The sequence below is a fragment of the Hemiscyllium ocellatum genome, chromosome 6 (genome assembly GCF_020745735.1).
Source record: "Hemiscyllium ocellatum isolate sHemOce1 chromosome 6, sHemOce1.pat.X.cur, whole genome shotgun sequence".
Taxonomy (NCBI): Eukaryota; Metazoa; Chordata; class Chondrichthyes; order Orectolobiformes; family Hemiscylliidae; genus Hemiscyllium; species Hemiscyllium ocellatum.
The window spans coordinates 19,213,263-19,236,080 of NC_083406.1; the positions used below are offsets into that span (position 1 = coordinate 19,213,263).

General features: G+C 39.5%; 2 protein-coding genes across 4 annotated transcripts in view; one reads left to right on the forward strand and one right to left on the reverse strand.

Annotated features, from left to right (window-relative positions):
* ubac2 (UBA domain containing 2) overlaps positions 1-22,818 on the reverse strand; it is a 266,984-nt gene that overhangs the window by 127,693 nt on the left and 116,473 nt on the right. The gene's annotated exons all lie outside the window — the stretch shown is intronic.
* Positions 150-16,131, forward strand: LOC132816377 (G-protein coupled receptor 183-like). Of its 3 annotated transcripts, none has more exons than XM_060825851.1 (3): positions 150-241; positions 4,855-4,969; positions 8,666-16,131. In XM_060825851.1, the coding sequence occupies exon 3, from the start codon at positions 8,695-8,697 to the stop codon at positions 9,808-9,810; it is 1,116 nt and encodes a 371-aa protein (XP_060681834.1). In that variant the 5' UTR covers positions 150-241; positions 4,855-4,969; positions 8,666-8,694; the 3' UTR covers positions 9,811-16,131. The 3 variants fall into 3 exon arrangements, with proteins under 3 accessions (XP_060681834.1, XP_060681833.1, XP_060681835.1); XM_060825852.1 differs by lacking the exon at positions 150-241 and adding an exon at positions 1,348-1,392; XM_060825850.1 differs by lacking the exon at positions 4,855-4,969.

Sequence of the window (22,818 nt, forward strand, 5' to 3'; positions counted from 1 at the left end):
TCACTTCTCAGAAATCAATGGACGAAGAGTTGTACACTCTCATGGAACAGCCTAAACCACAGGAAACTGATATGCTCGTCAAAGGTTTAGCTCATAGCTTTAAAAAAAAGCTAACACGTCAAAAATACTTTTATCTGATACAAGGCAGGTGCCTTCAGTATTAACGATTTACAATTTGACACAACATCACAAGCTTAGAGGATAGGTCCAGCTACAGACACAAGTTGAAGGTGTTCAGTGTGTAAGTATTGACTCTTATTCAAAATTTAAAATTTAATTCTAAATTGAGAGGACTATTTTACTGTGTTTGTAAAATAATATTGTGGCTTACTTTTAGAGTCATGTTGGCTTTCTTCAAATATTTTATCTTGAGACATAATTCTCAGATGCTACTGCATAACTAACATGCTTTGAGGTTGCAATTAGATAAATTTAAATCATTTTGCAAAATATCTTCAAGAATAATTCTTTAAAAAAATAAAGCCAATGTCAGTTTTAATTTCTGACAAAAGTAGTTGAATGAATAAATCAAAAAAGTTATGTCACGATTTATTTAAAAAGTCTTTTCATAATCGTGATAGTCCTTGTGTCATGTAGCATGGCAGATAATTTGAACTATTGAAATTTATGCATTGCGAAATGGCAACGGTCACGCAAATTTCTCCACAATCCAATATTTAAAACTACAACATACTTAAATTATTAAACTACTGTTCATAAACATTATCATGGAAAAACCATTTTGTAACATATGAGTAAGAAATATGCTTAGGGTGGGGAAAGGTATGAGGGAGTTGGAGGTTGGAAAGTAGAAGTTCAAAAGTGAAGAGGAGAAATGTGTACAAAGCGTGCAATCAACCAAGAAATAAATACACGTGATCAGAATAGAACTTGTGGTGTTTATTATCGCAGGCTTCATCCAAGTCGTGTTACCTTGTTCCAAGCACCATAAGAAAAAAATGGTGGTAGAGAACTATATTTAAGAGCTATATCCTGTAAAATGAATAGTTTAATCTGCAGTGTTCTTGGATTGAGTTACTTCTACACACACACAATGAGCTGATATTGAGTTGTGAAACATTAGTAATGAGTTTGCACAGTGTATTTTTTTTCAAGTGCATGAATCCATTTATTTGAATGCTTTGTGAGCAAACAATATGGGTTACTTTAAATGTGTTAATGCACTAAGCAGAATTTTTTTAAAAAGTTTTTCATTTTATCATGGGATATGAACATTGCTGTCAAGGCCAACATTTGCTCACTCTCCCTTAGTGCCAATGAGAAGATACTGGCAAGCTGCCTCCTTGAACCACTGCTGTAAATTGCATGTAGCTATACCCATACTGTGAAGAAGGGAGCTCCAAGTTTTTGACCCAGCAACAGTGAAAGACGGTGTGTAACCTGTATCGTCATGTATCAGCTCTCATTCTAACTAACTGAGGTTCTGAATTTAGCAAGTATTGTTCAAAGAGGCTTGTTGAGCTGTTGTGATGCATTTTATATTACATTTATGTACATATAAAAAACATAATACTTAGAGAACCAAAACATACCATTTGATCAACTGATGTTTCGTGAATATACCCCTCAAAAGCTTTCTCCCATCCTCCTTAGTCTGACTTTATCAGCATGTCCATGAATTCCTTTCTCTCTTATGTATTTAACTTTCCCCTAGAACCTTCAGAAGCTTCTCTAAATCTTTGCTATTAAATGAATGTATCCTGCAGCATATTATTCTTTTCATATATGCACTTATTAATCAAGAAATGATGCAAAGCAGCAAATTAAATTTGTTTATTAACAGATTTTTCTAATCAACCAATTCAGTGATATTAATACACACCTCTAGAGCAGGCAGGACTTGAACCCGTGCCTCTTGGTCCTGGGGTAGGGACATTAGCATTATGCTACAAGAGGGCCCCTCAAATTACACTTTTATATAGTGCAGAAAACTCAGAGCAGAATAAGTAAACTTGTTTCTCCTCCCTCTGTTCCTCATCATCACACACTGTTAATTTCTCTCAAATACTCTCCCTTTGTTTGAATTGCCACTTCCTGGTATTCATCGAGCTGAAATCACATTTCACAGTCAACCTTTCCCTTCAGTGTCTCACAGATTTATAGCAAGTGTTCAAGATCCCATGTCAGCTCTGCTGAAGAGTCATCTAGACTCGAAACATTAGCTTGCTCTACCTCCACGGATGCTGTCTGACCCATTGTGATTTCCAGCAATGTTTGACTTCACTTCAAAATCTCAGAGTCTCCCAGAATGACAAAACGTTTAGCCGAACTGGTCAGATAATCTTATATTCAACAAGAACCTTGCCCTAATCTAACTCTCACCTAATCAGCACATCCCTCTACTCCTTTCTTCCCCTGAAATGTATCCACACTTTTCATCTCATCTAGTCTATTTGATAAGGAGATTTACATTTGCACCTCCCCTCAAGGTAAAGGATTTATCATTCTCAAAAGGCTTTTCCTGAAATCATTAATAAATTTGTTTATGATCATCTACATTGATATAACTAGTTTTATTGAACGCCATTATAATTGAAAAGATCTGTCAGGACACCCTTAACCTTAATGTATTTTGAGTCCCAACTACTTCTTTCCTGATGCTTGATTTTTGTAACCTATTGGTTCTAGCATCAACCTTGCAATTTTTTTTCTCCTCTTCATGCTTCTATATCCTTCTTATGTTAAGAAAAGCAGGAGTATTCAGTGCACCAAGTACAGTATAATTAAGGTTGCTTGTAGATTTAGCATAGCTTCTCTGCTATAAATTTCTCTTAAACAAGAACTTGTATTTAACACTTTAAAGTAATAACATTTTCCAAGGTGCTTCATCAAAGCATTATCAGGTAAAAAAACAACATTAAGCAAAAGAAAGAGATGGTAGAACAAATCAAAGATTTAAAGAATATTTTGAAGAAACTGAGGTGCTGAGAGGTACAGGGAGAGAATTCTAGGACAAAACGCCAAGAGAGCTGAAGGCACAGCTGTTGTTGATGGAGCAAAGGAAACCTAGAATGTATAAGAGGTCAAAAGTAGACCAAAGCCAACTCTCCAGGAGGGTTGAGGGTGTAGAGTTATAGCAATAGGCAGGGGCAAGATCATGAAGGATTTCAACACAGGGATGAGTACAGTCAGCGTTACATATCGTAACTGCTCATTTACGCTGAGAGTTTATAAACTTGTGATCGAGGTTGATGGTGAACTTGCACAAAGTGCTTTTTGAGGAAAAAATGCCCCAGCCTGTTCTGTCTTTCCTAATGCTCCTGTGAGGAGGCTGAACAATTCATCAACTTCACCAACACATTCCACCCTGACCTTAAATTTACCTAGACCATCTCTGACACCTCCCTCCCCTTCCTGGACCTCTCCATCTCCATTAATGACAACCGACTTGGCACTGACATTTTTTACAAACACACCGACTCCCACAGCTATCTGGATTACAGCTCTTCCCACCCTACCTCTTGCAAAAATGCCATCCCATATTCCCAATTCCTCCGCCTCCGCCGTATCTGCTCCCAGGAGGACCAGTTCCACCACAGAACACATCAGATGGCCTCCTTCTTTAGAGACCGCAATTTCCCTTCTCACGTGGTTAAAGATGCCTTCCAATGCATCTCGTCCACATCCCGCACCTCCGCCCTCAGACCCCAGCCCTCCAACCGTAACAAGGACAGAACGCCCCTGGTGCTCACCTTCCATCCTACCAACCTTCGCATAAACCAAATCATCTGCCGACATTTCCGCCACCTCCAAAAAGACCCCACCACCAGGGATATACTTCCCTCCCCACCCCTTTCCGCCTTCCGCAAAGGCCGTTCCGTCCGTGACTACCTGGTCAGGTCCACGCCCCCCTACAACCCACCCTCCCATCCTGGCACCTTCCCCTGCACCGCAGGAACTGTAAAACCTGCGCCCACACCTCCTCCCTCATCTCTATCCAACGCCCTAAAGGAGCTTTCCACATCCATCAAAGTTTTACCTGCACATCCACTAATATCATTTATTGTATCCGTTGCTCCCGATGCAGTCTCCTCTACATTGGGGAGACTGGGCGCCTCCTAGCAGAGCGCTTTAGGGAACATCTCCGGGACACCCACACCAATCAACCACACCGCCCCGTGGCCCAACATTTCAACTCCCCCTTTCACTCTGCCGAGGACGTGGAGGTCCTGGGCCTCCTTCACCGCTGCCCCCTCACCACCAGATGCCTGGAGGAAGAACGCCTCATCTTTCGCCTCGGAACACTTCAACCCCAGGGCATCAATGTAGACTTCAACAGTTTCCTCATTTCCCTTTCCCCCACCTCACCCTAGTTCCAAACTTCCAGCTCAGCACTGTCCCCATGACTTGTCCAGACTTGTCCTACCTGCCTATCTCCTTTTCCACCTATCTACTCCACCCTCTCCTCCTTGACCTATCACCTTCATCCCCTCCTCCACTCACCCATTGTACTCTATGCTACTTTCACTCCATCCCCACTCTCCTCTAGCTTATCTCTCAACGCTTCAGGCTCTCTGCCTTTATTCCTGATGAAAGGCTTTTGCCCGAAATGTCGATTTCGCTGCTCCTTGGATGCTCCCTAAATTGCTGTGCTCTTCCAGCACCACTAATCCAGAATTCAGTACTATTGTTCATCTTATTTTCATACTTTCTCCAATGCCTTCAGATATATAAAACAGAGCACATAACTGTATACAGAATATGCTCCAATCAAGATTTTAAACATGATAGAGGTAGGGTGAAAATTATTTCTCAGAGTGAAAGTTGTCAGAACTGTCAATAATGAAGCTTGGCAGGAAGATATGAACAGCCAACAGTTGTTTGTCATAACAGGTTATCGAATGAAGACCAATGTTGGTTAGACCAAAGTTATGAATATTCATGTGGATGTCGGCAAAAGAGTGAGCATCTTAACAGATAAGGAATAACCGACTAGTTTTGACATTCGGTAAGTATGGCTTTTGATAGCAGATCAGTTGTTTGGATGGTAGCTGGGAAAACATTACAAGTTAAAAAAGGATGTTGGTTGGACAAAAGTTTAGAGAACTGAAGAAAATTAGTAAAGACGAAAGCAAAACCAAGCGTTGGAAATCTGAAATAAAAACAGAATACAGTGGGCAGATAATAAATAGGTTAGGGAGCATCTGTAGAACAAGAATATGATAAGTATTTCAGGTCAATATTTCATTAAAACTGGAAAAAGCTAAACATCTAATAGTTGGCAGGAAGGATCAATGAGCTGTTGATGTGGTGTATATAGATTTCAAGAAGGCATTGGGTACAGTGCCACACAACAAACCTGTGAGCAAAATTTACAGAATAAAAGTTACAGTAGCAAGGGTAGTAAGTAACAAAATTGGCTGAGTGACAGAAAACAAATAGCAAAGGTCAATGGATAATTTTCAGGCTGGCGTGGTGATCCCCAGCTTTTGATATTAACATCCTTAAATTTCCTGATAAAGATTAATCATCTTTAGTGGTTTAGGTCTGGAATGCACCGTCAAGAAATGTGGTAGAGGTAGATTTCATTGAAGCATTCAAGAAAGCATTGGATGATTATTTAAATAGGAACAATGTACAAGGGTATGGGGTAAAGGCAGGAAAACTGCACTGCGTCATGATATTTACTTGGAGAGCTAGTGAGCTCCTTCTGCCCCATAACATTTCTGTGATTCTGTTCAGTAGGTAGATTGGCAGCCAAAAGATCAGGGTTGAAGATAACAGCAAAGGGATAGATTGAAAAGCAGAAGTGATTTTATGACACATGATGATTATGCAAGATCTGGTGTGGCGATAGTATAAATGAAGGAATAAAAGGTCGATCCAGAGGTGGTGGAAATGTCACCAAGAGAATTATTACCAGCATTTGCAGAAAAAAATGTCTGCTTGAGAAATCATGAGCAGTTGAAATAATTTGCATTTGATTTTGAGACCAAAAGAAAGATGAGGTGCCATTCCTTTAGTTTGCTTGAAGATTAGTAAAGACATCTGTACAGATGTGGTACTGAAATATTAGGTGCTAAGATAGTTGTAGATCATGCTTCTGGAAGGCTTGGGTTTGAGTTTGGGATGCAAAGGCAAAGTGAATAGGATAGACAAAAAAAGGAATGAATATGTTCACAATGGCACCAGAAGAACATAGTTTGTTGACAGAAAAATGGCAAAAGAACTGTAATGATATGCAGTACTTTCCATACTCTCAACACTATCAGGGTGGAGATATGTTCCTTATTGATACTTTAGTAACTACCTTACATTAAGGGTCTTAAATCTAGTGTGTCCTACATGCAATAACATCTTGTATTTATATAACATCATTAATGCCACAAAAAAACAGAAGTGTCACGACACAGGTGGCGATCATTCAGCCTTCTGTGCCTGCACAAGATCATTAGACAAGCATTATTAGCTAGTGCTAATCGCCTGCCTTTTCCCATTATTTTTATGCAAATTACCCAACACTCCCTTGATTGCCTCTAATGCACTTCTAGGCAGTGTATTTTATATATTAACTAAGTCAGAAGCCACACAACACCAGGTTATCATTCAACAGGTTTATGTGAAATAATGAGCTTTCCGAGTGCTGCTCCTTCGGCACTTTGTCCTGCAGAGGCAACACCTCAGGGGTTGTTCACCTAACGAAGCAGCAGTGCTCCAAAAGCATGCGATTTCAAATAAAGCTGTTGGACTATAACTTGGGTATCATGTGATTTCTGACTTTGACACCCCAGTCCAACACTAGCACCTCCACATCATACTTTAACTACCCAATGGGTGAAAACGTTTTTCCTCACTTAAATCTTCCTTCTTTTGTTGATTCCTTTAAATCTATGACAGTTTGATCTTATTCTTATTATGAGAAATAGTCTTCCAAATGTAACCTATCCAACCACACATGATTTTGAAAAACTCTAACTGATCTCCCCTTCAATGCTTTCTCTTCCAAGAAAACAGTCTGAACCTCTTCAATATATCTTCAAAACAGAAGCTCCTCATCCCTGAAACCACTCTTAGAATCTACTTCTGCACTCTTTCCAATGCCTTTACAGGCTCCTTATAATGTGGCATCCACACCTATAGAGAGTATTCAAACTGAGGCCTGGTAAGTGCCTTACGTAAATTCAACATGTCCGACCTGCCCTCGTACACCTTTTTATTTACTGTTCTCTCTACCTGCCCTGCCATGTTCCATGATCACTGTATAGTTACACCCAGATCCCTCTGCCCCTGCCCTGCACCACTTATGTTTCAGAGGGTCATTAAATGACATAAAATTAGAATTAAACAGATGAATGAAATCTCAGTAAAACAAAGATTCCAGTAACACACTGAAATGTCTTCGATGGTTTCACAAGAAAGAAGCTATCATAATGAAAACAAAACATCATGCAACCGAAGACGATTTCTTTTAGTAAGGTGATCAGTGTAAAATAAATAACTAAACAAATAAAGGCTTATAGCCAACTTGCTTGTAGATTGTCAAATGAAAGTAAATTACCTCTGGCAATGAAAGACAGTTTGTACAGCAAATATTCAGTCAAATATTTTTAGAAGTATGCTATGAAGGTCTTCATTTAAAGACAGTAAGTTACTTAGCAAGATCAGTTTGATTTTTTTTATTCTTGACTGTGGCAGGATTCTGCCTGTACTAACACAAGAGTGTTACCTTTTATGACAGAGAGCAACTCGAGTGTAAACTGGTGTAGTCAATGGCAAAAAGCAATGTAGCCTATCATGTGCATCAATGCCAGGCTCAGTGCTGTCCTTACTCAATGCCCAACATACTGAGTCAGAGGTTGTGGGTTCAAATCCTGCTTAAAACTTGAGAATAAAATCTCAGTACAGGAATGATCAAGTGTTATACTATTTGAGGTGCCACCTTCATAGCCCTGCAATACTTTTTCTCCTTTCAGGTAGACATTCAATTCCACAGTGAATCTGCCATTCTTTCAGTCAGCACAGACCAAGTCATAAGTTGTTGCTTAAGAAGAATTCTCATATCTACTTTATTCCTTTTATCAATTACTTTCAAACTATCCATGTGTTATTGATTCTTCTGCTAGTCTTGTGGAGAACTAGTTGAAAGTGAAACAGCTCTTCCTGATTGTCAAAATTTTAAGGTGTTTGAATGGAGTTTAATCTTTACTATATATATCTGCTTAGACTTGTCTAAACTAAAGACCAAACCACGCATGACTTTAGTTTCCACATAACTGAAGTTCTTCATCTCTGATACTCTTAAAATGAATAGTTCACAAAAGGTCTTTAAGGAAGAAAATCTATTCCCACTTGATGTGGCTTACATGTGACACCGCACCCACAGCTTTTAGCTAACTCTAACAACCCTTTGAAAATAGCCAAAAAGCCATTCAGTTCAAGAGCAATTCAGACTGGCTACTACATGCTGATCTTACCAATGATGCTCTCATGCTATTAAAGAATTTAAAAAGATATTTATCCAATATCCCTTTTCAAAACTATGATCAAATTGGCTTCCACTACCCTTTCAGGCAGTACATTCCAGTTCTTAACAATTTACTGCTTTTGTCCTTTATTTACTGAACCACTTCCACAGCAGACTTTGATTAATGATAAATCTGTGATAAATCCTGAACTGAAATTAAGATTTGTTTGTTTAATATAGCCGCAGCAGTTCCAGTTTCCGGAGAGCTCATGGGAGCACACTCGACTGTGAAAAATTCAACATTTCCAGTTTCCATGGAGGCAAACTCAACTGTGAATAATTCAACGACTAACACTTCAGTGTGTAATCTGTACAGCCACCACCACACAGCCCGTATCGTTTTGCCAATAGTCTACAGTGTTATATCTATTGTTGGCGTCTTTGGCAATGGCCTTGCCATAGTCGCCATCAGAAAAAAACAGAAAAAAATCAATTCGACTACACTTTACTCCATGAATCTGGTAATCTCAGACATTTTCTTTGCTGCTGTTCTACCTGCCCGAATAATATACTATGCACGAGGATTTAACTGGCCATTTGGTGAAGTAATGTGCAGAATTACTGCAGTTATTTGCTACAGTAACATATATGCCAGTGTAAGCTTCATGACCTGCTTAAGTTTGGATCGGTTGCTCGCAGTAATATATCCATTCCGACATTCGAAGTTCCGCAACGTCCGAAACGTCAAGAAAATCTGCACTGTTGTGTGGATAATTATTCTTTGCCAGACGGTACCACTGCTGCTTGTCAAAATGTCCAAAAAGGCTGAAGGCAACTTCTTAACATGTATGGAATACCCAAATTTTGAGTCTATTCCAAACCTTCCAGAAATGCTGCTTGGTGCTTGTATAATCGGTTACTTGCTCCCCGTGGTTATCATGCTCTTTTGTTATTCAAAGGTCAGCTCTAAACTCTTCAAATCAGCAAAGGAGAACCCCTTAACTGAAAAATCAGGAAGAAACAAAAAAGCTAACAACGTAATCCTGCTTGTACTCTTTGTGTTCTTTATATGTTTCACTCCTTACCACGTGGCCATTGTGCAACACATGATCAAAAAGTTGCAGTACAAAATACCCTGCCAGGAGCAACAGAACTTTCAAGTAGCTCTACATGCGACTGTTTCTGTGATGAACTTTAACTGCTGCCTGGACCCTTTCATCTATTTCTTTGCCTGTAAAGGTTACAGGAGCATTGTCCTCAAGATGTTCAGACAACCTGTTAGCGTGTCTATTTCAAGTGGCGTTAAGACCACCCCAGACAACTACTCACCTGGGGTTGGGAGTACCAAGCCTGCAATTGGGACAACTTCTGACACCAACTTGTAGAGACAATTTCCTCAAGGATAACAGGAAAAGACAAAAGCCAGGCAACCAGCCTAAAAACCTCAATGTGTTTGTTAACTATGTTACTTGCACAAATTGTACAGAAGTAAACTGTGTTTTTTGTTAATCTTCTTAAGTTATAAGTAGTTTTTCACTTTCCTGGAATAGTCATAGAATCATAGAATTGTACAGTATGGAAACAGGTCCAATTTGTACCATGCCGACCAGATATCCTAAACTGATCGAGCCACATTTGCTAGCATTTGGCGCATATCATTCTGAAACCTTTATATACCATCTAGGTACCTTTTTAAATGTTGTAATTGTACCAGCCTCCACTACTTCCTCCAGCAGCTCATTCTAAATACACCTTCCCACCCTCTGCATGAAAAAGTTGCCCCTTAAGTCTTGTTTCAATCTTTCCCCTCTCACCTTAAATCGATGCTCTCTAGTTTTGGATTCCTCTATCCCAGGGAAAATGACATAGGGTAAATAGCTAATCTAGGCCCTTCACATTTTCATAAATCTCTATCAAGTCACCCCTCAGCCGCTGTTGCTCCAGGAAAATAGCCACAGCCTATTCAGCCTTTCCTCATAGCTCAAACCCTCCAACCCTGGCAAAATCTTGTAAATTTTTCCTGCACTCTTTCAACTGGCTCAGTCACACTCACCGGGGTCCTACCATTAACTGTATAAGACCTAACCTGATTTGCCTTACCAAAGTGCAAAACCTCATATTTATCTAAATTAAACTCCATCTGCCATTCCTCAGCTCATTGGCCCATCTAATCAAGGTCTCATTATGTTCTGAGATAACCTCCTTCACTATCCACTACACCACTAATTTTGGTGCCATGTGCAAACATACTATCCATTTCTTCTATATTCACATCCAAACCATTTATATAAATGACAAAAAGCAGTGGACCCAGTACCAATCCTCGCAGCACACTGCTGGTCACAGGTCTCCAGTCCAAAAAGCAACCCTCTACCATTACCCTCTTTCTCCTGCCTTCGAGCTAATTTCATGTCCAAATGGTTAGCTCCCCATGTGATCTAACCTTGCTAATCAGTGTACCTTAGCGAACACCTTGCTGAAGTCCACATAGACAATGTTCACCGTTCTACCTTCAACAATCTTCTTTGTCACCACTACTTTAAAAAACTCAATCAATCGATTTCCTGGCACAAAGCCTTGTTGACCATCCCTAATGAGTCCTTGCCATTGCAAATGCATGTAAATTCTTTCCCTAAGATTCCCTTCCACCAACTTATCCACCAATGACGTCAGGTTCACTGGTCCAAAGTTCCCTGGCTCTACCTCTCTTAAATAATAGCACCACATTTGCCACCCTCCAATCATGTGGCACTTTATCTGTGGCTATTGATGATACAACCATCTCAGCAAGGGACCCAACCATCTCTTCCCCACCTTCCCATAAAGTTCTAGGATGCACCTGCTCAGAGCCTGAAGATGTAAGACATTCAGCACCTCCTTCTTTGTAATAAAGGCATTTTTCAAGATATGACTATTTATTTCTCCAAGTTCTCTAGCTTCCAAATCCTCCTTCTCAGTAAATACTGACATGAAATCTCATTTATTTTCTCACCCATAGAACATGGAAAAGTACAGCACAGAACAGGCTCTTTGGCCTACGTTGTTGTGCCGAGATTTAATCCTAATGTAAAATATAGTAACTTAACCTATGCACCCCTCAACTCATTGCTATCCATGTGCATGTCCAGCAGTTCTTAAATGTCCCCAATGACTTCCACCATCACAGCTGGCAATGCATTCCATGCATTCACAACTCTTTGCGTAAAGAACCTACCTCTGATGTCTCCTTTATACCTTCCTCCTAATATCTTCAAACTATGACTTCTCGTGCCAATCAATCCTGCCCTGGGGAAAAGTCTCTGGCTATTGACTCTATCTATTCCCCTCATAATTTTGTACACCTCTATCAGGTCTCCTCTCTTCCTCCTTCTCTCCAGAGAGAAAAGTCCAAGCTTATTCAAACTTTCTTAAGGCAAGCCCTCCAGTCCAGGCAGCATCCTGGCAAACCTTCTTTGCACCCTCTTCAAAGCCTCTGTATCTTTCGTATAGCAGAGCGACCAGAACTGGACACAATATTCCAAGTGTGGTCTCACTAGGGACTTGTAGAGCTGCAGCAAAACCTCACGGCTCTTAAACTCGATCACCCTGTTAATGAAAGTTAAAACACCATATGCTTTCTTAATGACACTATCCACTTGGGTGGCAACTTTGAGGGATCTATGTACTTGCACACCCAGATCCCTGTGTTCCTCCACAATGCCAAGAATCCCGTCTTTAATCCTATATTCAGCATTTGAGTTCGACCTTCCAAAATGCATCATTTCGCATTTATCCAGGTTGAACTCCATCTGCCATTTCTCAGCCTAGCTCTGCATCCTGTCTATGTCACGCTGCAGCCTGCAGTAGCCCTCTATAATATCATGACTCTTCCAACCTTTGTGTCATCTGCAAATTTATTAACTCACTCCTCAACCTCCTCATCCAAGTCATGTATGAAAAGTACAAAGAGCAGAGGCCCCAGAACAGAGCTCTGCAGGACCCCACTCAACACTGTCCTCCAGGCAGAATACTTTCCATCTACAACCACTCTCTGCCTTCTGTCAGCCAGCCAATTCTGAATCCAGATAGCCAAATTTCCCTGTATCGCATACTTCCTGACTTTATGAATGAGCCTACCATGGGGAACCCTGTCAAATGCCTTGCTGAAGTCCATATACACCACATCCACTGCTCAACTGTCATCGACCTGTCTTGACACCTCCTCAAAGAACTCAATAAGATTTGTGAGGCATGACCTGCCCCTCACAAAGCCATGCTGACTGCCTTTAATCACACTATGCTTTGCCAAATAGTCATAAATCCTATCCCTCACAATTCTTTCCAAAACTTTGCTGACCACAGATGTAAGACTGAGTCGTCTATAATTGCCAGGGATTTTCCTGTTACCCTTCTGGAAAAGAGGAACAGAATTCGCCTCTTTCCAATCCTCCGGTACAACCCCTGTGGAGAGTGAGGAAGCAAATATCCTCACCAGCGGCTCGCTTCCGGGAGCAGCCTAGGATAAATCTGATCTGGCCCTGGGGACTTATCAATCTTAATGTTTTCCAAAATTTCTAGCACATCAACTTCATCAATCTTGATCTAGTCAAGACTGTATCCCAGCTCCTCTAAGTTTTCATTTACAACAAGTTCCCTTTTCTTGGTGAAAACCAAAGCAAAAAACTCTTTTAGGGCTTCCCCTGTCTCCTCAGATAGTGGAACTCCATCTCCTGTGGTTCCACACATAAACAGTTTTGTTGATGATTGAGAATGTTGCTCTTTAAGAGGGCCTACTTTCTCCCCGGTCACAGAATCATAGAATCCCTATAGTGTGGAAACAGGCCATTTGGCCCATCAAGTCCACACTGACCCTCTGAACAGTAACCCACTCAGACCCACCACCCCACCCTATCCCCACAATCCTACATTCCCCTGGCCAATCCGCCTAACCTGCACAGTTTTGGACTGTGGGAGGAAACCAGAGCACCAGAGGAAACCCACACAGACAAGAGGAGAAAGAGCAAACTCCACACAGACAGTTGCCTGAGTTAGGAATCAAACTGGAGTCCCTGGCTCTGATGGACAGCAGTGCTAACCAGTGAGCCACTGTGGTGACCAAGGCTTTCCAACAGAAACACTCTAAGTCCAAATGTTGGTTATTTTCCATTTGAAACCTATTAGAAATGACTCTGCAGTATCTAAACACACACTCCTCAGTAGGATTCATTCCACTTTAGACATAGTTGCCCTACAACTTTAGGCGCAGTTAGCCTGCATGTCATCACAGTGGCAAGACTATTGTCATCTCTGTTCCAGCACAACTCATCTACCACTGAAATCCTCATCCATGCATTTGCTCCCTGCAATGTCCACTACTCTGCTGTTCTCCAGGTTGCCCTCCAATTTTGTAATATTCATAAACTTGAACTCATCCAGAACTCTGCATTGCGTATATGCTAAATCACACTATGTTCCTTTCAGCCATCATCTTTTTACTCGCTGATCTACACCTGCTTACCCTCTGACTTTCATTTTCAGATCGACCGGTAACCATTTACATAGGGTATTCTACCCTAAAAGTTTAAAAATATTTCTAGATCATTTTTCACAACTTCAGCACATCTCTAACTGTTTGAGAGCTAATGGAGTTCTTTTGAATTAGCGTAGTAATGTAGGAGTTGAAGCACTTAAGCACTGTAAGTTCCTACAAACAGCAATGTATTAACAACAAAATAATCTGTTTAGAATTATAGATTTATACAGCATGCAACAGACCCATCAGACCCAACAGTCCATGCAGAGTATAATCTCAAACTAAACTCTTCCCACCTCCCTGAGCTCGGCCCATAGCATTCCAAACCTTTCTTATTCATACTCATCCAAATGTCTTTTAAAAGTTGTAACTGTACCCACAGCTACCTCTTCCTCTGGAATTTCATTCCACACACAAACCACTCACTGTGTAAAAACGTGGCCCATGTCTTTTTTAAACTTTTTCCCCGCTCATGTTAAAAATATGCCCCCTGGGAAAAAGACACACGCCATTCATCTTATTTATAACCCTCATGACTTTAAACATTTTATGAGGACACCACTCAATCTTCTATGAAAAAAGTTCCAGCCTATCCAGCCTCTTCATATAACTCAAACCCTCCATTCCTAACAACACCCTAATCTATCTCTTCTGAACCCTCACCAGCCTAATAATATACTTCCTATAACAGGACGACCAAAAACGGACGCAGTACTGCAGAAATGGCCTCACCAGCATCCTGTGCAACTGCGACATGACGTCCCAACTCCTATATTCAAAGATATGAGCAATGAAGGCAAGCGTGCTGAATGCCTTCTTAACCACCCTGACTACTTGTGATGTAAACCTTAAAGAATTATGTTCCTGAACCCCTGGGTCTCTCTCTGTTCTTCAACCCTACCCTGTTTCTTTGTGATATTGTATAAAGGATGCATAATGGCTATGACACCAAAGAAATCTCTTTTGTTTTTCTTTAAAATAGCATCATGGGATCTTTTATTTTCATCTGTGAGGACATAGAACAGAGGACATTACAGCACAGTACAGGCCCTTCGGCCCTCGATGTTGCGCCGACCTGTGAAACCAATTTGAAGCCCGTCTAACCCACACAATTCCATTATCATTCATATGTTTATCCAATGTCCATTTAAATGCCCTTAAAGTTGGCGAGTCCACTGCTGACAGTCAAGACTTTAATTTAATGCCTCATCCAAAAGACACGGTAGGTGACAGTTTAGCACGCCCGCAGGACTGCATTGGGAGTGTCAGCTTAGCTAATTCTTTTATATATAAAACCTTCTAACTAAGGAAAGTGTGCCACCCATTGAGACACAGCTGGCAACAAGATTTATTTACAAGATCATTTCCATAAAAAATACCAGTTTTATTTAAACATAGTCTGATTTAATGCCCTGGATGCACTGCCTGAAAAGGCAGTGGATACAAGCTCAATAGTAACAGTCAAAGGCAATTGGATGTACACTTGAAAATAATACATTTGCATAGCTAAGGGCAAAAACTAATGGATTTGGATTAATTGCGTACCTCTTTCAAAGAGTTGAATGATCTCTGTCAGTTCAGATCTAAGCCTGTTGGCAAAACACAATTCAAGAAAGATTTTCCTTGCAGATAAAATTTATTGATTACTTAGCTCATTCCACACGGAATTGCACCTACTCCCCTTGAAACTATTTTTTGTCAACTTTTTCAGACATGTTTTAACACATCTCAATGCAGATGGAAGTTAAACCTGGATCATCCAATCAAAAGGCAAAGACACAACCTCTTCACCACAAGGCTGTTTCCCCTTCAAATTTGTTCAGTCACTTAAGTAATCAATTAACCATAGTCAGAGATCCCGCAGTGAAACAAGTGAGAATAAACCTGTCTTCTGTTGTGATTGCCAAGCCCATGAGGAGACGCCTGTTGGCCAAATGTCTATGGTTTCATTTGGCTGTGGCTTTTGCTTTAGCTTTTACAACAGCTGGCACCCTTAAGTTAGTAGTAGATGAATTCCAGCAAGAAAGTGTGTGTTGACTTCTATAAGAAATGTTATTCGGTGAAGGCATCCTTCCTTGAAGGACGCTATTTGAAAGTGTGAAATCAAAGCAACAGATCTTGGAATGAGTGAACAGACTGCTCCTCCATCACACACTGGGGAAGTGGAGATGGAAGGATATGCTTTATGGTTCTATGCCTGATTTATAAATAAAACATTGAGTTCTCTGATCTCGGGAAAAAAAGTTGAACCCTTGCTGCACTGAGTCTCCTCTGTTCTGCACAATCCTATGACAGTTCTTGTGAAATGTTTCAGCTATCAACCCTCAAAAGTAGAATAAGACTTCCTTTATTCACCAGTTGTAAACGTAAGTAAACATTTGCTGACAAATAGCAAACAAACAAAATCCTTCCCAAGCATACCCAAGCTTCTGTCTAGAAGATTCTCCAGTTCATCAGTTTAACATTATTTACATCCCACAAATATCACGTCATCTCTACAATTGCTATGTTAAGAAATGCCATTGTATTTCCTATAAATATGAAGATGTTCAAATGGAGGTGTTGCTCAACTGGCCAATGTAGGTCAGTCAGCACAGGGCTGACAGGTGACTGGATACCAACAGTGGAGACGTTTGCTTGAGTTTAGAGTGGCGAGCATGGGAAGCTGACCTGGGCAGTGTTACAATGCAATGGAAAACATACATAGTTGAGAGCAACAGATTAAGAATCTTCTTTCTCTATGCTAACATTCACAGTACAGGAACTTAATTTTTCCCAGTTTAGGAAAAGCACCCAAGTACTGCAGAGTTTGAAAATATCCATACCACAAAAGAAAACCAAAGAAGATATAAAGTACATAAAACAACAACAACTGGAAAATAGTCATGGAGAAAGCAAGATAGACAATGGGTTAATACCTCACTGGAGCGGCGCATTTTGTAGCAAGCCCAGAATGTTGGACCTTTTCCTTCACATTTCGGCTGAAAAATAATTTCAGCCAAAGCTTGCCAGAAATGAAAGCTGAAAACAGCGCGACAAAGACAACAGAATATCTTGCACTTTGATGAATGACGAAACAACTGTCTATCTCCTATAAGGATCTCAAATAAGGATCAAGAAAAAAACACAGAATGTACAACAGAAAAACAAGCCATTCAGCCCACCTAATGCATGCCAGTGTTTATTTTTCTCTTGAGCCATCCACATCACTGTAACCTTCTGTTCATTTCTCCCTCATGTACTTATCTACTTTTCATTACACACATCTGTATTAGTCACCTCTATTACCCAATATGGTACCAACTTCCACATTCTCACCACTCATCACCTAGAAAAGGTTTCTTCTGAATTTCCCAATTGATTCCTTGGTGACTATCTTATTATTGATTGCCTTGAGTGTTCTACTGCAATCTTTCATTCGTTCAACAATTTCAATTAGGCCATACTTAAGCTTTCTATTTTCAGGAGTAATATGGCAGAATGTTTTCATCCTTTCCTGATAAATATAACACACAGATCTGATATCATCTTTGTAAATTTTTGTTGTATTTTCTCCAGTGCCTAACCATTTTTATGATATGGCACCCAGAACCACAGACAACTCAGGTGTATTTAACCTAACTTCAATACATCTTTGGCATATCTCATGCCTTTTCAATCTATCCTTCTGGAAATAAACTTTAATGCTTCACTTATGCCTTTATTTGCCTGCATTTCTACATTGTGGCTTGCATATTTGTGCTCTGAAATCTCTTTGTTCTTGACTCTTGTATTTCAATTTTACAAGCAAAATGTGTTCTTCTTTTACTTACCAAACTACCTCACATTTGCTTGTGTTGAAATTAATTTTCCAATTATATACTGTATTCTACAAATTTATTAATGGCTTCTTGCAATTTGCTGCAATTCTTCACAGTATGAACCATTGATGTTATCTGCAAATTTAGAAATTGAGTGAATGATTTCAAAGTGGAATTGGTAATATAAATTATTGACAAGTGGTCCCAGCAACAATACTTGGGAAAGGTTAACTTCCCACCTTCTGACAGTCTAAATACCTTCAAGTCTTACTTTCAGTTTTCTATCCATTCTGCTACTTCTCCACTGATTCTGCATCTTTACCTATTCACCAAATTATAACCGCAACAACTTATCAACAGTTTAGATAAATTACATTTACTGCATTACCCAATTTCTCCCTTTGCATCATCAAATAATTCATTGAATTTGGTCGAACAAGTCTTTGCCTTTGAAATCATGCTGTTCATCTGCAATTTTTGCTTCCAGATTTTTTTTTCTATTTACTCCTTCAGTTGGAGTTCCACTATTTTCCCTATCACTGATGTTAAGTTAACTGATCTAAAGTCCCTGCAATGTTCTATCACCCATCTAAAATGTAGGTTTGATACTAACTACCCAACAATCTGCCTTTTTTCAATGAATTATTCCGTATGAGTAATAGCATTTGGTATAGTTTCCCTAGATACTTTTAAGAAACATGGATGCAATGTGTACGAGGCTTCATCGAAAGTTATTTTATACTTGTCACTTTTTATTTCAGGACCGATTATATCACTTCTTATCTCATCTAATTTATCATCTTGGTAAATACCAAAGTAATTATTCAATATTTCTGTAACTTAACTATCATTCTCTATGTACGCACATTTGGGAGTCTGTGTGCAATTTTGGTCCCTTTATTTAAAACGGATATAATTGCACTCAAAGCAATTGAGAAAATGTTCATTTGACTGATTGTTGGACTGAAGACATTATCCTGTGGTGTACATACATACAGTTTGAGCTTGTAGCTGTTGGAATTTAGAAGACAGAGATGATATTACTGAAACATAGACGATCTTGACAGGACTTAACAGGGTGAACACTGAAAAGAATATTCCTCCTTATGACAGAGACTAGAACGAAGGGACACTGTTTAAAAATAAGGCTTTTACGTTTAAGACGGAGACAAGGAGAGCATTGATAGTCTATGGGGATAGAGTTGAGGCTACACCAGACTAACCGTGATTAACCGAAATAGTTAAACACGTTCAAGGAACTAAGTGCTCAACTACTGCTCCTAATTCATATGTATGCACCTTATGTATGTATTTTATCCCGTCTATTATTCATGAATTAGAGTCAAATAAGGTATGAAAAGAAAAATAAAGAGGAAGAAATGTTAGAATAAGTGAGAAAGAGAAAAAGAGACAGAAACAAGAACATACAAAAATAACATTGAGGAGCAACTTACCTAAACAGAGCAATGAGAAACAATCATTTATATTGTTCATTTGGGCAGAGGAGAAGCACCAGCCTTGAATTGACAGTTCTCACATAAATCAAAGGAACACCCTAAATTATAAGCATTAAATTTCTGCAGTGAAATTAATGGTCAATTCATGTTCAAATCATGCAAGTTTCTAAACGTAATGGCAAGGCTAAGGACAAGATCTAGTTTGGGTGGGGTAAGCACAGGAGCAAAGAAAATTGAGTAGAATTAAAATAAATAGATCCATTTTTGGGTGACACAATGAGAAAGATAACGAGAGGTTTAAGTTACAGAGTCATTCAGCGTGGAAACAGACCCTTTAGACCAAATAGTCCATGTCAACCATAATCCCAAACTAAACTAGTTCCACCTGCCTGCGCTTGCCCATATCCCTCCAAATGTTTCTTATTCATGTACTTATCCAAATGTCTTTTAAATGTTGTTAACTATACCCACATTCACCACTTCCTCTGGAAGTTCATTTCACACACAAACCACTGTGTAAAAAAGTAGCCCCTCATTTTTTTCTTAATTGTTCTCCTCTCTCCTTAAAAATATGCACCTACTCTTGAAATTCCAACCCTAGGGAAAAGATATCTGCCACCTACAATGAAGGCAAACATCCTAATGCTTTCTAAGCTACCTCATCTATATGTGACACAAACTTCAAAGAATTATATACCTGAAACCCTAGATCTCTCTGTTCTACAGCACCACCTAAGGTCTTAATTTTAATTAAATAAATCCTGCCTTGTTTGTTTTACCAAAATGCAATACCTTGCATTTATCCAAATTAAACTTCATCTGCCACTCCTTAGCCCAAATGATCAACGTCTCTTTGTAACCTTGGATATCCTTCATCACTGTCCACTATACCACCAATTTTGGTGTCATCCACAAACTTACTAACCATGCATTCTATGTTATCATCTAAATCACTTACATAACTTACAAACAAAAGTGGATGCAACATTGATCCGTGTGGAACATTGCTGATAACTGGCCTCCAGTCTGAAAAACAACCCTCCAGCACCACTCTCTGCCTCTTGCCATTAAGCCAATTTTGTATCCCATTGGCAAACTCACCCTCAATCACATGTGATCTAACTTTACTAACTAGTCTACAAGGCTAGTCAAAGGCTTTAATGAAGTCCAAATAAACAACATTCAATGCATTGCTCTCATCAATCTTCTTGGTTACTTCTTCAAAAGCTCAATCAAGTTTGTGAGACACAATTTCCCTCATACAAAACCATGCTATGTTTTAATCATTCCTTTCTCCTCCAAGTGTAAAAAAATCCCATTTTTTAGAATCACCTCCATCGTCTCACACACTACTGAAATCAAATTCATAAGTCTATAATTATGGCTTCTCCTTACATTCCTTCTTAAACAAAGGTAAAAGATTAACCACTCTCCAGTCATCCGTCACCTCACCCATAGTTATAGATATCACAAATGATTCTGCAAGAGGCCTTGCAATTTCATCTCTAACTTCCCACAACATCCTGGGATAGGCTATATCAGGTCCTGGAGATTTATCCACTTGTATATTTTCTAAGACTTTCAACATTTCCTCTTCTGTAATGTGAATTGATTTCAAAATATTAATATTTATTTCCTTGCATTCTCTGGCCTCCATTTCTGTTTACTTATATCTCTCCCATCTCCTAAGGTTCAACACAAAGACAACATCTTTGATCTTTAAGGGGCCCAACTCTCTCTCTAGTTGCTCACTTGTGCTTAATGTTTTTGTCGAATCTCTTTGGATTATTCTTAACCTTATCAGCCAAGGCTGTCTCATATCCCCTCTTTGTGCTGCTGATCGCCCTTTTAAGAATGGCCCTACACTCTTTATACTTCAAGAGATTCATTTGATCCCAATTGTCTTTCTCTAATATATGATTCTTTCTTCTTCTTGACTAGAAGCTCAATATCTTTATTCATCTACTGTTCCCTAATTCTACAAGCCTTACTTTTCACTCTAAACAAGAACATTTGAGGACTCTGGGACAATACTCAATGGAGTTTATAAGGATGAGGTGGGATCTGATTGAAATGTTTCAGAATATTGAAATGCCTGGACAGAGTGAATGTTGGAAAGATATTTCCATTGGTAGGAGAGTCTAGGACCTAAGGGCACAGCCTTAGAGGAAAAGAAAGACTGTTTGAACAGAGATAAAGATAAACTTCTTTAGCCAGAGAGTGATGAATCTGTGGAATTCATTGCCACAGAAGGTTATGGAGGCCAGGTCATTGAATATATTTTAAAAAGATACATAAGTTCTTGATTGCCATGGGGATCAAAGGTTACAGGGAGAAAGCAGGAAAATGGGGTTGAGAAACCCATCAGCTCTGATTGAATGGTGAAGCAGACTCAATGGGCTGACTGGCCTAACCTCGGCTCCCATGTCTATGATCTCATAATGACACTGAACTCATGGTATCTCAGTTTTGAAGGCTTCTGACTTATTAGATGTCCCTTTATCCATCAATTTTTGAAAGTTCTTGTCTCAAAGCATTAAAATTTGCCTTAGTCCAAGTAAAAACTTTAACTTTTATGGAATGCTTATCATTTCCTATTACTATTTTAAAGCTAATAGAATTATGATAATTAGACCCAAAGTGTTCCCCCACTGTCACTTCAGTAACATGCCTGTCTTATTACCCAAGAGGTGGTAAAGTTTTGCTCCTTCTCTACAAGGAACATTGACATATTGACAAAGAACATTTTCTTGAACACATTTAACAAATTCTTCACCATCCAAACCTTTAACACTACGGCAATCCCAGTCAATCTTTGGAAAATTAAAATCATCTGCTATTGCAACCTTATTATTCTTAAATATACCTGAGATCACGCCACAAATTTGCTCCTCAATTTCCCGCTGACAAGAAGGGAGCATATAGTACAATCCCAACAAAGTGATCATTCCTTTCCTATTTCTAATTTCAACACATATTTTCACTGGATGAGTTTTTAGAAATATTCTCTACTTATAGCAGTAATGTTTTCCTTAATCATAAACTCCCTTCCTTTTTTGCCACCCTTTCTACCTTCCAGCAAGATCCAAAACCTGGAACAATGAGCTGCCAGTCACTGAGTCATGCAGCACAGAAACAGATCCTTCAATCCAACCAGTCCATGCCATCCATAATCCCAAACTAAATTAGTTTCACCTGCTTGTGCTTGGACATATCCCCCCATACGTTTCTTATTCATGTACTTATCGAAATGTATTTTGAACATTGTAACTGTACCTGCACCCCCACTTCCTCTGGAAGTTCATTGCACACACAAACCACTCTTCGTGTAAAATGTTGCCCCTTATATCTTCTTAATCTTTCTACACATATCTTAAAAATATGCCCCCGACTTGAAATCCTGCATAACAGGAAAGAGACACGTTATCTACACCTCTCATGATTTTGAAAGCCTTGATAAGGTCACTCCTCATCCTCTAACGTTCCAGTGAAAAAAGTCCTAGGCTATCCAGCCTCTCCCCATAACTCAAACCTTCCATTCTCAGCAACAATATTTAACGTCCTTAATCCTGGCACTAGGAAAGCAACACAAAATCCTAGATTCAGGCTCACTGCTGTATAGTC